This window comes from Haliotis rubra, unplaced genomic scaffold (genome assembly GCF_003918875.1).
Source record: "Haliotis rubra isolate DU_JTF1 unplaced genomic scaffold, ASM391887v1 Scf90, whole genome shotgun sequence".
In the NCBI taxonomy this organism is placed as follows: domain Eukaryota; kingdom Metazoa; phylum Mollusca; class Gastropoda; order Lepetellida; family Haliotidae; genus Haliotis; species Haliotis rubra.
This window is the reverse complement of record NW_025767635.1, coordinates 831,489-845,110: the sequence shown is the minus strand read 5'-3', so window position 1 is coordinate 845,110 and position 13,622 is coordinate 831,489. Positions and strand designations below refer to the sequence as shown.

Genomic DNA, 13,622 nt, shown 5'->3' with positions numbered 1-13,622 from the left:
TGTTACAGTCAAGACACAGCAGCCAGGGAACCGCTCAGTCAGAAGATATGCAGCAATCTAATGGGATACAGGTGGAAACTTTTACGAAACAAGACAAACCATTCACAGAAACACATTGTCAAGATTATTTTAATTATGAAACAAATTATTCAAGAATATAATTAAATCAGCCGTCTTGGAATAAGCCATGATACAAGAGCCATTTAGAATACAATTCGGCGTCGCAGCTTTTGTTAAAGAAAATACATTTTTCAATACTATATCTCAATCTCAACTCACTTCTGAACTGAGCAATACTTGGTAAAGCAGAATTGAGCTTGCATTTGTACACGGTAATATTTTCCCAATAATATGAACAAGTCAAAAACAGAGTCAGTAAAAACATTATTCTTACAGCCAAACATTATCAGTTTCAAAGTGAGTTTGAGATTATGGATGTGATCACAACCTTCTGTTAACCATAATAAAAAAATTGACCAATAGGTTTGCATAAATTCACATTCCCATAATAAGTGACAAATAGATTCCTTTTCTTCATCACAGTAACAACATAAATCAGAATCTTTTATTTTAATTTTTTGAAGAAATGTATTGGTAGTTAAAAGTCTATGGAGTATCCTGTACTGAAACAATCTCAAGTTGGTGTCTTGTATTGATTTAAACGATTTTAGGAAAATACAGTTCCAGTCAAGACCACGCTGAAAATCCTCTTGCCACTTTAACTGTGCTCTTGGTGTCCCATTTGAAGAACACAGGATATAGTAATAGGCTTTTGAACCTTTATTAATTGAAAGTAACAACCGAGTAATTGGTGTATTTTCTGGACATTGTCCAGTGTTTTCATTCACTATTGACAAGCCAGCAAAATATGTTCTTATAGAGCTAATGACACCATAGTATTCTAAAAAAAGTTACGTTCAATTGATACATTTAATTAAAATCAACCAATGACAGATAATTGCAATATTCATCAACACGATCACAAATTTGACAGATACCCCTTTGAAACCTGCCCTCACAAAAAATGTTTTCTTGTTAATAGCAATATTGCTATTATAAAATATATGATCAGACAAAAAATCTGTAAAATTATCAGGTGTAATTTTATTAGAAAAAATCATAAAAAGCATTGAAACAGTCAATCCAGAAGGGATTTAAAAAAAATTCTGACAATTTAAAAAAATAAATTCTTTGCCTTGTTTATCAAATTCACTACATTTACAATAACTAGCATATAAAATATATTTCCACTTGGGATCTCTAGCAACCAGCTTTCTCAACCAAGTCATCTTCAAAGCTCTGACATATTCAAATATATTAATCATGCCCAATCCACCCTCCTTAACTGGTCTACACATTGTTTCTCTCTTTATCCTGTCAGGTTTTTGATTCCATACCAAATTAAATAACATTTTGTTACTTCTATAAATCACTATTACGACAGAGACTCACCTCCTGCACACTCAGTATCTAAGACACCATCCAGTGGCTCTGTGGGAATATGCTACAAGTGTTGAGGATAAAATGATTCTGAGATTACTGATACTTTGGCTCCTGTGTCCAACAAAGCATGGCCGTCCCGATTAATCTTCCTGATACCTGCTTATCCTTAGGGCTCCCAAGTAAACCTAGGTGACCCTTCCCCATGGGCCTGGGAAAGTTTAAAGGGTGCCTTAGATGATCCAGTCTGACTCTACATCCATGCGCAATATGGCCAAGATATCCAAAGCTATAACATCTAGGTGGTCCTTGCTTTGATTTTGTGTGTAACTGTTTGAGCATGAACCGGGTAATGACACAGGTACATCAGTGTCATCTTGTCTTGGTTGCTGCTGATGATCTGCAAACTGGCTGGGAGGTCCAAACGCAGGCTGAGGTGGGAAATATCTGTCCTATGCTGTAGGAGTGTAACTGGGATAAGCATCTTCTTGTGGCTTGTGGCTTTGAAATGTTTCCCGGACGTCTATTGCGCTTATTATGAGTTCTTTGAGTGCTGGATGGGTTCTTGTAAATTTGCTTTTGGTTTAATTGTGCCTGAACTTTGCGATCTGTGACTTCCACCTTCGTGGCAGCAGCACTAGATGAGTTCAGGGTAGTAACCATCTTAGCTGAGGCTGACTGCTTCCTCACAGGTACAAAGGCCTCTCCTGAAATCAAATTCTATTTCCCTCAAGCAAAGTCGTAGGTCATCAAAGCTGTTGATGGCACTTACATCCTTCAATGCAGGCTTGAGTCCATCCCACATACGAGTCCTTAACATCTCATCCTGTTCCTCCTCTGGGATAGAGTGGTGTTCTGTTATCTGGTATAACATGTTCTCAAGCCTACAACCCAATGTAGTGATGACGTCTTCATCCTCTCTTTGAGAACAACTATAAAAATCACATATGAGAGTAGCTCTCCTTAGGATTCCAAACGCACTCTTCATCTTAGCAGGATGTCAACTGCACACACACATGCAGTTCCAGAAGGCCTATATTAGGCCTAGTCATACCTTGGTCGTCTCGCAATACATCTTACGTTTCATAAAGACCAACAGTTGTGTGGAGACTCGTTAGGGAATTATAATTGTTAATCAAATCAGATATGTTGTTTGTTGGTTTTACACCGACTTCTTTTACGGACTGAATTCCGACGTACCTCGATGTTATTGTTGCCTGGACATTTCGACAGAATGATGTGCAGGGTTTAGATTGCTACAGCTCGCTCTAGAATTTCAGCATTGTCCTGGGCTTCAGCATGATTGTACTTGTTACTTTTTAGATGTATAGTTCAAACTACAATGACTTCACTTGGGACTAAATAATAGACTGGTGAAGTGTAATGCCGTGTCGGAAGTCTGGGTTGTACACCTGGATACACCTGGATACATCCGGATACCAGTGACGTCACGGATAACCTTTTGGATATCCGTGAGCAGTATTTCAGCTGTGTGTAAACATTAGTCTGGACCACACAATCCAGTGATTAACATCTTATTACATAAATCCACGTAATTAGGATATGAGGCTATGCAACAACGGAGTCGGCGGGCGTGATCACACAATCCATAACCTCGAACGATTAGCATGCATGCTGTGAACCAGTTCAATGTTTGTCAATTTCGACGAGATGATGTCAGAATTGTTGACACTCAGAATGACTTGACAACCGCCGCCCTAAAAACACTGAAACGGCTTCTAGGAGCGGACATGTGTGCCTGCACGGAGGTCGTGGATCGATGCTCGGTCACTGGTATGTCTGATCCACGTTGGTATACTGCTGCCTGAGGTGTTACAAAACATTCACTCGCCCACTCGGCGGCGTTTATGGGTTCTCGGGGATAGTGAAGTGGCCATACAATGGCTCAACGCCAACAACAGGATAAGTTAGCTCTTCTGCGTCTGCTAATTTTATCCCGTGCATGTTCTGTGAAAGGATTACATAATAAAGGGTAGGGTGGAGGTTAACCTTGAAATGGCGGTGGAGGGTTAACCTTGAGATGGGGTGGAGGGTTATCCTTGAGATGGAGAGGGTTATCCTTGAGATGGGGTGGAGGGTTAACCTGGAGATGGAGAGGGTTATCCTTGAGATGGGAGCGGACGGTTAACCTGGGGGTTGGGGTGGAGGGTTAACCTGTAGATGAGAGAGGATGGTTAACCTGGAGATGGGGAAAGTTAAACTCGTGTTGGAAGTGGAGGGTTAACCCGGAGATGGGGAGGGTTAACTTAAGCTTGGAATGGACGATTTATCTTGAGATGGGGGGTGGAGGATTAACCTGAGATGAGAGTGAACGGTTACCTTGAGATGGGATCGGATGGTTAACCCGGAGATGGGGAGGGTTTACCTGGAGATGGGGCGGAGGGTCTACCTGGAGATGAGTATGAGGAGGGTTAACCTGGAGAAGGAGGTGGAGGGTTAACCTGGAGATGGGGATGGTTTACCTGGATTTGGGGAGGGTTACCCAGGAGATGGGAGAGGAGGGTTTACCTGGAGATGGGGAGGGTTTACCTGGAGATGGGGAGGGTTCACCTGGAGATGGGAGTGGAGGGTTAACCTGGAGATGGGGATGGTTTACCTGGATTTGGGGAGGGTTACCCAGGAGATGGGAGAGGAGGGTTTACCTGGAGATGGGGAGGGTTTACCTGGAGATGGGGAGGGTTCACCTGGAGATGGGAGTGGAGGGTTTACCTTGAGATGGGAGCGGAGGGTTTACCTGGAGATGGGGAGGGTTTACCTGGAGATGGGGAGGGTTACCCTGGAGATGGGGAGGGTTACCCTGGAGATGGGGAGGGTTAACCTGGAGATGGGGATGGTTTACCTGGATTTGGGGAGGGTACCCAGGAGATGGGAGAGGAGGGTTTACCTGGAGATGGGGAGGGTTTACCTGGAGATGGGGAGGGTTCACCTGGAGATGGGAGTGGAGGGTTTACCTTGAGATGGGAGCGGAGGGTTTACCTGGAGATGGGGAGGGTTTACCTGGAGATGGGGAGGGTTACCCTGGAGATGGGGAGGGTTTACCTGGAGACGGGGAGGGTTTCCCTGGAGATGGGGAGGGTTACCCTGGAGATGGGGAAGGTTAACCTGTAGATGGAAGTGGAGGGTTTACCTGGAGATGGGGAGGGTTTACCCTGGAGATGGGGAGGGTTTACCTGGAGATGGGAGTGGAGGGTTAACCTGGAGATGGGGAGGGTTTACCTGGATTTGGGGAGGGTTACCCAGGAGATGGGAGAGGAGGGTTTACCTGGAGATGGGGAGGGTTAACCTGGAGATGGGGAGGGTTTCCCTGGAGATGGCGAGGGTTTACCTTGAGATGGGAAGGGTTACCCTGGAGATGGGGAAGGTTAACCTGTAGATGGAAGTGGAGGGTTTACCTGGAGATGGGGAGGGTTTACCTGGAGATGGGGAGGGTTTACCTGGAGATGGGAGTGGAGGGTTCACCTGGAGATGGGGAGGGTTCACCTGGAGATGGGGAGGGTTAACCTGGAGATGGGAGTGGAGGGTTTACCTGGCGATGGGGAGGGTTTGCCTGGAGATGGGGATGGTTTACCTGTAGATGGGAGCGGAGGGTTTGCCTGGAGATGGTGAGGGTTAACCTGGAGATGGGAGTGGAGAGTTTACCTGGCGATTGGGAGGGTTTACCTGGAGATGGGGAGGGTTAACCTGGAGATGGGGAGGGTTAACCTGGAGATGGGAGTGGAGGGTTTACCTGGCGATGGGGAGGGTTTGCCTGGAGATTGAGAGGGGTTACCCTGGAGATGGGGAGGGTTTACCTGGAGATGGGAGTGGAGGGTTTGCCTGAAGATGGGGAGGGTTTACCTGGAGATGGGGAAGGTTAACCTGGAGATGGGGAGGGTTTACCTGGAGATGGGGAGGGTTAACCTGGAGATGGAGAGGGTTTACCTGGAGATGGGGAGGGTTTACCTGGAGATGGGAGGGTTTACCTGGAGAGGGTGGAGGGTTTGCCTGAAGATGGGGAGGGTTTACCTGGAGATGGGGAAGGTTAACCTGGAGATGGGGAGGGTTTACCTGGAGATGGGGAGGGTTTACCTGGAGATGGAGAGGGTTTACCTGGAGATGGGGAGGGTTTACCTGGAGATGGGATTGTAGGGTTGACCTTGAGGTGGGGTGAGCGGTGAACCTGTAGATGAGAGTGGAAGGTTAACCTACAGATGGGTGAGTAGGGTTAACCTGGAGATGGGGAGGGTTATCCTGGAGATGGGCATTACACTGAGTTTCTTTCTCACTTAAATAGAATAACCTTGTATCGGTTTTCATGCACACCTGTTATCATAGATTATATATAAGGTATCAAGTTGTCATTGTACACAGCAAGGCATGGGACCACTGTCATATATAACAGATAGCGTGCACACCTACACAGATAACCCGTACAGGGACAGTATGGACTACATCAGGCGGATAACCACATTATGTGATGTTTACACAATATAAGGACCAGCCATAATCTCATCAGAGACTGTAACACCAAAGCAGCAACTGTCTGCAACTGTAACCCTGCAACATCAATACACATGCATACTTCTGCTACGTATATTGACACCTGTACATATGCATACTTCTGCTAGGTATATTGACACCTGTACATGTGTATACTTCTGCTAGGTATATTGACATCTGTACATATATATACTTCTGCTAGGTATGATGACATCTGTACATATATATACTTCTGCTAGGTATATTGACACCTGTACATGTGTATACTTCTGTTACGTATATTGACACCTGTACATGTGTATACTTCTGTTACGTATATTGACACCTGTACATGTGTATACTTCTGTTACGTATATTGACACCTGTACATGTGCATACTTCTGTACGTATATTGACACCTGTACATGTGTATACTTCTGTTACGTATATTGACACCTGTACATGTGTATACTTCTGTTACGTATATTGACACCTGTACATGTGTATACTTCTGCTACGTATATTGACACCTGTACATGTGTATACTTCTGTTACGTATATTGACACCTGTACATGTGTATACTTCTGTTACGTATATTGACACCTGTACATGTGTATACTTCTGTTACGTATATTGACACCTGTACATGTGTATACTTCTGTTACGTATATTGACACCTGTACATGTGTATACTTCTGCTACGTATATTGACACCTGTACATGTGTATACTTCTTCGTGCACCTACATGTGTATACTTCTGTTACGTATATTGACACCTGTACATGTGTATACTTCTGCTACGTATACTGACACCTGTACATATATATACTTCTGCTAGATATATTGACAGCTGTACTTGTGTCTACTTCTGCTAGGTATATTGACAACTGTACATTTGTGTAGTTCTACTACGCATATTGACGTAGTGGTTGTTACTGTATTCAGATTGCGTGTCAAGGTCTGGCTTGAAGCTTTTAGAGCAGCCTGAATAAATGATGGAAAACTCTTGGAAGCTTTTTAACATACGTAATGAGGAACTCTCGTGTCGGTCTCATGGCCAGCAGTTGTGAGGAGATCAGGTTTCACCCTGGATGCCTATTCTGTCATACAGGCCCTGAAGCAAATATATCCAAGAAAGCCCATGCAAGTCTGGAAAATGTGGCAAGTCTAGATTTCCACAGCTTCTGAAAATGAAGAAAGTCTCAGGGCTCCTTTTCATTATATTTGTTTTTGCTATGAACTTTTTGTCTGTAAAGTATGTTCATTGCAGAGACAAGATGTTAGTCTACCTGGACGCCCAGCGAGGCCTTGTATCCAAGGCAGACTATCAAATGCCCAGCGAGGCCTTGTATCCAAGGCAGACTATCACTTGCCCAGCGAGGCCTTGTATCCAAGGCAGACTATCAACTGCCCAGCGAGGCCTTGTATCCAAGGCAGACTATCACTTGCCCAGCGAGGCCTTGTATCCAAGGCAGACTATCAAATGCCCAGCGAGGCCTTGTATCCAAGGCAGACTATCAAATGCCCAGCGAGGCCTTGTATCCAAGGCAGACTATCAAATGCCCAGCGAGGCCTTGTATCCAAGGCAGACTATCAAATGCCCAGCGAGGCCTTGTATCCAAGGCAGACTATCAAATGCCCAGCGAGGCCTTGTATCCAAGGCAGACTATCAAATGCCCAGCGAGGCCTTGTATCCAAGGCAGACTATCAAATGCCCAGCGAGGCCTTGTATCCAAGGCAGACTATCAACTGCCCAGCGAGGCCTTGTATCCAAGGCAGACTATCAACTGCCCAGCGAGGCCTTGTATCCAAGGCAGACTATCAACTGTCCAGCGAGGCCTTGTATCCAAAGCAGACTATCAACTGCCCAGCGAGGCCTTGTATCCAAGGCAGACTATCAACTGTCCAGCGAGGCCTTGTATCCAAGGCAGACTATCAACTGTCCAGCGAGGCCTTGTATCCAAGGCAGACTATCAAATGCCCAGCGAGGCTTGTATCCAAGGCAGACTATCAAATGCCCAGCGAGGCCTTGTGTGTAAGCAAAACTACTGTTGCAGCGAGTTGATATGTTGCTGTCATAGTGCTTCTGGTTAAACCACTGCAGCCATTGTGCTGCCATTCACTTTGATACTGCCATTGTCATTGTAGGGACATACATATTGACTCTAAATGTAGTTAGTTTAGATTACAATTGTTAATTGTATAACATGTCATTCTTTGTTGGTTTCACACCAAATTTCTTTAGATTTCTGGTAAACTTATTGCTTCAACTTTGACATCGATACGTGACACTATCGACGCCTGTCGGTAACCCTGCAGAAGTCTCCCCTAGATCTGTCACTTGGTGGTGGTGAGATTCATCCTCACAACAAATCCCACTCACAACAGCGGGACGCCTGCGACTGAATACGGGGATGTCAATTGTTACACGGGTCGTACTTATCTATAGCGTTATCTGTGTGGCTGTACAGCGGTGTGGGGCGATGTACTCCCGATGTGCCGACACGTAGCCAGGTGTGACTGTACATGCTCACAGTGGATGGCCGTGACACAGTTAAATGCTATTGTTCAGTTGTTACATTCACTCTTCATATTTTATGTAAACATTTCTATTTTTAGTTTAGTTTCTGTTTAGTACAGCTTCTTTGATAGTGTGTTATCGCCCCCCGTGCATCATGGTCCATGGTTACTCAAACATGTCTTGTCTAGCTGATATCCTCTGTTGAATTCTTACACTGAGTTGGTATGTCCTGACGGGAGGAAGGGAATAGTCGTCAAATGGTATTGGACACCATTTATTATTGAATTCTGGCTTCAAGGAGTCATATAAATAAAACCTTTTTAAACGTGTTCAGTTGTCACACAAAGTACTTACTGACAACCCCAACCCCCTTCCCCAAAGTCATATCTGCTTTCATTGGTACCTAAAAAATATTTGACAACTGATGCCGCCAAGCAGTAGATATTGGTTACAGAGGCGCCAGCGTGGGCAGTGAGTCCGACTGAACATAGCGTTTTGTGCTCCTTGTATTGTGAGCCATCTGTCTGTGAGAGAGATCTAGACAAACTAAAAGTACTTGTTAAGGATAGTTAATGATGCATTCATTGTTAACAGTTATCCATGACTTCCTACCATCGTAGAGAAAAAGGAGCATGCATATTGATTCGGCTAAATCAGTACGCTTGGCACAGTTCTGAAATAGACACAGTCAAGTTCTTGTACTCTGGAAACCTTGGTATGTGTGTGGTGCTGCAGGGAATCCTCTCTTGTGTCTCCACAACACATACAGGGAGTCCTCTCTTGTGTCTCCACAACACATACAGGGAGTCCTCTCTTGTGTCTCCACAACACTTACAGGGAGTCCTCTCTTGTGTCTCCACAACACATACAGGGAGTCCTCTTGTGTCTCCACACCACATGGGTCTCCTCCACACCACATACAGGGAGTCCTCTCTTGTGTCTCCACACCACATACAGGGAGTCCTCTCTTGTGTCTCCACACCACATACAGGGAGTCCTCTCTTGTGTCTCCACACCACATACAGGGAGTCCTCTCTTGTGTCTCCACACCACATACAGGGAGTCCTCTCTTGTGTCTCCACACCACATACAGGGAGTCCTCTCTTGTGTCTCCACACCACATCTCCACAGTGTCTCCACAACACATGCAGGGGAGTCCTCTCTTGTGTCTCCACACCACATGCAGGGAGTCATCTCTTGTGTCTCCACACCACATGCATGGGAGTCCTCTCTTGTGTCTCCACACCACATACAGGGGAGTCCTCTTGTGTCTCCACACCACATACAGGGTCCTCTTTGTGTCTCCACAACCACATACAGGGAGTCCTCTCTTGTGTCTCCACAGGAGTCTCACATACAGGGAGTCCTCTCTTGTGTCTCCACACCACATACAGGGAGTCCTCTCTTGTGTCTCCACACCACATACAGGGAGTCCTCTCTTGTGTCTCCACACCACATACAGGGAGTCCTCTCTTGTGTCTCCACACCACATACAGGGAGTCCTCTCTTGTGTCTCCACACCACATGCAGGGGTACATCTCTTGTGTCTCCACACCACATGCAGGTATTCATCTCTCTTGTGTCTCCACACCACATGCAGGATTCTCTCTGTGTCTCCACACCACATGCAGGATTCCTCTCTTGTGTCTCCACACCACATGCAGGTATTCATCTCTTGTGTGTCTCCACATGCAGGATTCTCTTGTCTCCACGCAGGTCATCACATACAGGGAGTTCTTGTGTCTCCACACCACATGCAGGTATTCATCTCTTGTGTCTCCACACCACATGCAGGTATTCATCTCTTGTGTCTCCACGTCACATGCAGGGATTCCTCTCTTGTGTCTCCACACCACATGCAGGTATTCATCCTCTCTTGTGTCTCCACGCCACATGCAGGGATTCTCTCTTGTGTCTCCACGCCACATGCAGGGGAGTCCTCTCTTGTGTCTCCACACCACATGCAGGGTGTCCTCATCTCTTGTGTCTCCACGTCACATACAGGGAGTCCTCTCTTGGGTCTCCACACCACATGCAGGTATTCATCTCTTGTGTCTCCACACCACATGCAGGTATTCATCTCTTGTGTCTCCACACCACATACAGGGAGTCCTCTCTTGTGTCTCCACACCACATGCAGGTATTCATCTCTTGTGTCTCCACACCACATGCAGGTATTCATCTCTTGTGTCTCCACACCACATGCAGGTATTCATCTCTTGTGTCTCCACGTCACATGCAGGGAGTCCTCTCTTGTGTCTCCACACCACATGCAGGTATTCATCTCTTGTGTCTCCACACCACATGCAGGTATTCATCTCTTGTGTCTCCACACCACATGCAGGTATTCATCTCTTGTGTCTCCACGTCACATGCAGGGAGTCCTCTCTTGTGTCTCCACGCCACATGCAGGTATTCATCTCTTGTGTCTCCACACCACATGCAGGTATTCATCTCTTGTGTCTCCACGCCACATGCAGGATTCTCTCTTTGTCTCCACACCACATGCAGAGGTATTCATCTCTTGTGTCTCCACGCCACATGCAGGTATTCATCTCTTGTGTCTCCACGCCACATGCAGGATTCTCTTGTCTCCACGCCACATGCAGGTATTCATCTCTTGTGTCTCCACACCACATGCAGGTATTCATCTCTTGTGTCTCCACACCACATGCAGGTATTCATCTCTTGTGTCTCCACGCCACATGCAGGATTCTCTTGTCTCCACGCCACATGCAGGTATTCATCTCTTGTGTCTCCACACCACATGCAGGTATTCATCTCTTGTGTCTCCACGTCACATGCAGGGAGTCCTCTCTTGTGTCTCTACACCACATGCAGGTATTCATCTCTTGTGTCTCCACACCACATGCAGGGAGTCCTCTCTTGTGTCTCCACGCCACATGCAGGGAGTCCTCTCTTGTGTCTCCACAACACATGCAGGTATTCATCTCTTGTGTCTCCACAGCACATGCAGGATTCTTTTCTCTCCAGAACACATGCAGGATTTTTCCATGTACGTGCAGGCATGCTGGGGACGTTAATGGTAAAGTTACATGAAACAGGAAAGAACTCACCATCATGTAAATCATTTTATAGTGTATGAATATAATGAAAGAAAGAATGAATGTCCCAAAGTGACATTTAGCAAACTCAGCACTTCGCTTCTCTCCTCCGTATCTCTGACCGCGCCCAGCCTGCTGTCATAGAAGACTTTAAGGCACATATAAGTGAATAACCTGCTGTCATAGAAGACTTTAAGGCACATCTAATGGAATAACTTGCTGTGATTGAAGACTTTAAGGCACGTCTAAGTGAATAACTTGCTGTCATAGAAGACTTTAAGGCACATCTAAGTGAATAACCTGCTGTCATAGAAGACTTTAAGGCACATCTAAGTGAATAACCTGCTGTCATAGAAGACTTTAAGGCACATCTAAGTGAATAACCTGCTGTCATAGAAGACTTTAAGGCACATCTAAGTGAATAACCTGCTGTCATAGAAGACTTTAAGGCACATCTAAGTGAATAACCTGCTGTCATAGAAGACTTTAAGGCACATCTAAGTGAATAACTTGCTGTCATAGAAGACTTTAAGGCACATCTAAGTGAATAACCTGCTGTCATAGAAGACTTTAAGGCACATCTAAGTGAATAACCTGCTGTCATAGAAGACTTTAAGGCACATCTAAGTGAATAACTTGCTGTCATAGAAGACTTTAAGGCACATCTAAGTGAATAACCTGCTGTCATAGAAGACTTTAAGGCACATCTAAGTGAATAACTCGCTGTCATAGAAGACTTTAAGGCACATCTAAGTGAATAACCTGCTGTCATAGAAGACTTTAAGGCACATCTAAGTGAATAACTTGCTGTCATAGAAGACTTTAAGGCACATCTAAGTGAATAACCTGCTGTCATAGAAGACTTTAAGGCACATCTAAGTGAATAACCTGCTGTCATAGAAGACTTTAAGGCACATCTAAGTGAATAACTTGCTGTCATAGAAGACTTTAAGGCACATCTAAGTGAATAACCTGCTGTCATAGAAGACTTTAAGGCACATCTAAGTGAATAACCTGCTGTCATAGAAGACTTTAAGGCACATCTAAGTGAATAACCTGCTGTCATAGAAGACTTTAAGGCACATCTAAGTGAATAACTTGCTGTCATAGAAGACTTTAAGGCACATCTAAGTGAATAACCTGCTGTCATAGAAGACTTTAAGGCACATCTAAGTGAATAACTTGCTGTCATAGAAGACTTTAAAGGCACATCTAAGTGAATAACCTGCTGTCATAGAAGACTTTAAGGCACATCTAAGGAATAACCTGCTGTGAATAACCTGTCATAGAAGACTTTAAGGCACATCTAAGTGAATAACTTGCTGTCATAGAAGACTTTAAGGCACATCTAAGTGAATAACCTGCTGTCATAGAAGACTTTAAGGCACATCTAAGTTGATAACCTGCTGTCATAGAAGACTTTAAGGCACACATCTAAGTGAATAACTTGCATAGAAGATAGAAGACTTTGAATAAGGCACATCTAGAAGACTTTAAGGCACATGAATAACCTGCTGTCATAGAAGACTTTAAGGCACATCTAAGTGAATAACTTGCTGTCATAGAAGACTTTAAGGCACATCTAAGTGAATAACCTGCTGTCATAGAAGACTTTAAGGCACATATAAGTGAATAACCTGCTGTCATAGAAGACTTTAAGGCACATATAAGTGAATAACCTGCTGTCATAGAAGACTTTAAGGCACATCTAAGTGAATAACCTGCTCTCATACGTGGTGTCGTAGAGTCCGGTTCCGTGATGAATCACGATTTCTTCTTCACCTTTCGAGATGGAAGACAGCGTGTTTACCGTCGGAGAAATGAACGTTATAATGCCCCTAATTGCATTCGACAGGTCGACAGATTCGGTGGAGGCAGGATCATGGTGTAGGGTGCGATATCCAGCACACGAATATCTGAGTTAGTTGTGGTTCAGGGGAATTTGACAGCAAATCGGTACGTCAACGAAGTCCTTGCACGTCACATGCTTCCGATTATGGGCCGACAGAGGGAGTTGTTCCAGCATGACAACGCTACTTCACATACTTCAGTATGTCCACTACCTTGCCATTCTAACGCCATTGTCTTGCAATGGCCTTCCCGATCACCAGATCT

The 13,622-nt window shown here is 44.9% G+C and overlaps 2 protein-coding genes across 2 annotated transcripts in view; one reads left to right on the top strand and one right to left on the bottom strand.

Annotated features, from left to right (window-relative positions):
• Positions 1-13,622, bottom strand: part of LOC124263921 (F-box only protein 25-like) — a 42,762-nt gene that overhangs the window by 26,514 nt on the left and 2,626 nt on the right. The window lies entirely within an intron of this gene.
• On the top strand, positions 4,419-5,067 carry LOC124263949 (glycine-rich cell wall structural protein-like). The gene is made up of 2 exons (XM_046698676.1): positions 4,419-4,557; positions 4,835-5,067. The coding sequence occupies exons 1-2, from the start codon at positions 4,419-4,421 to the stop codon at positions 5,065-5,067; spliced, it is 372 nt and encodes a 123-aa protein (XP_046554632.1).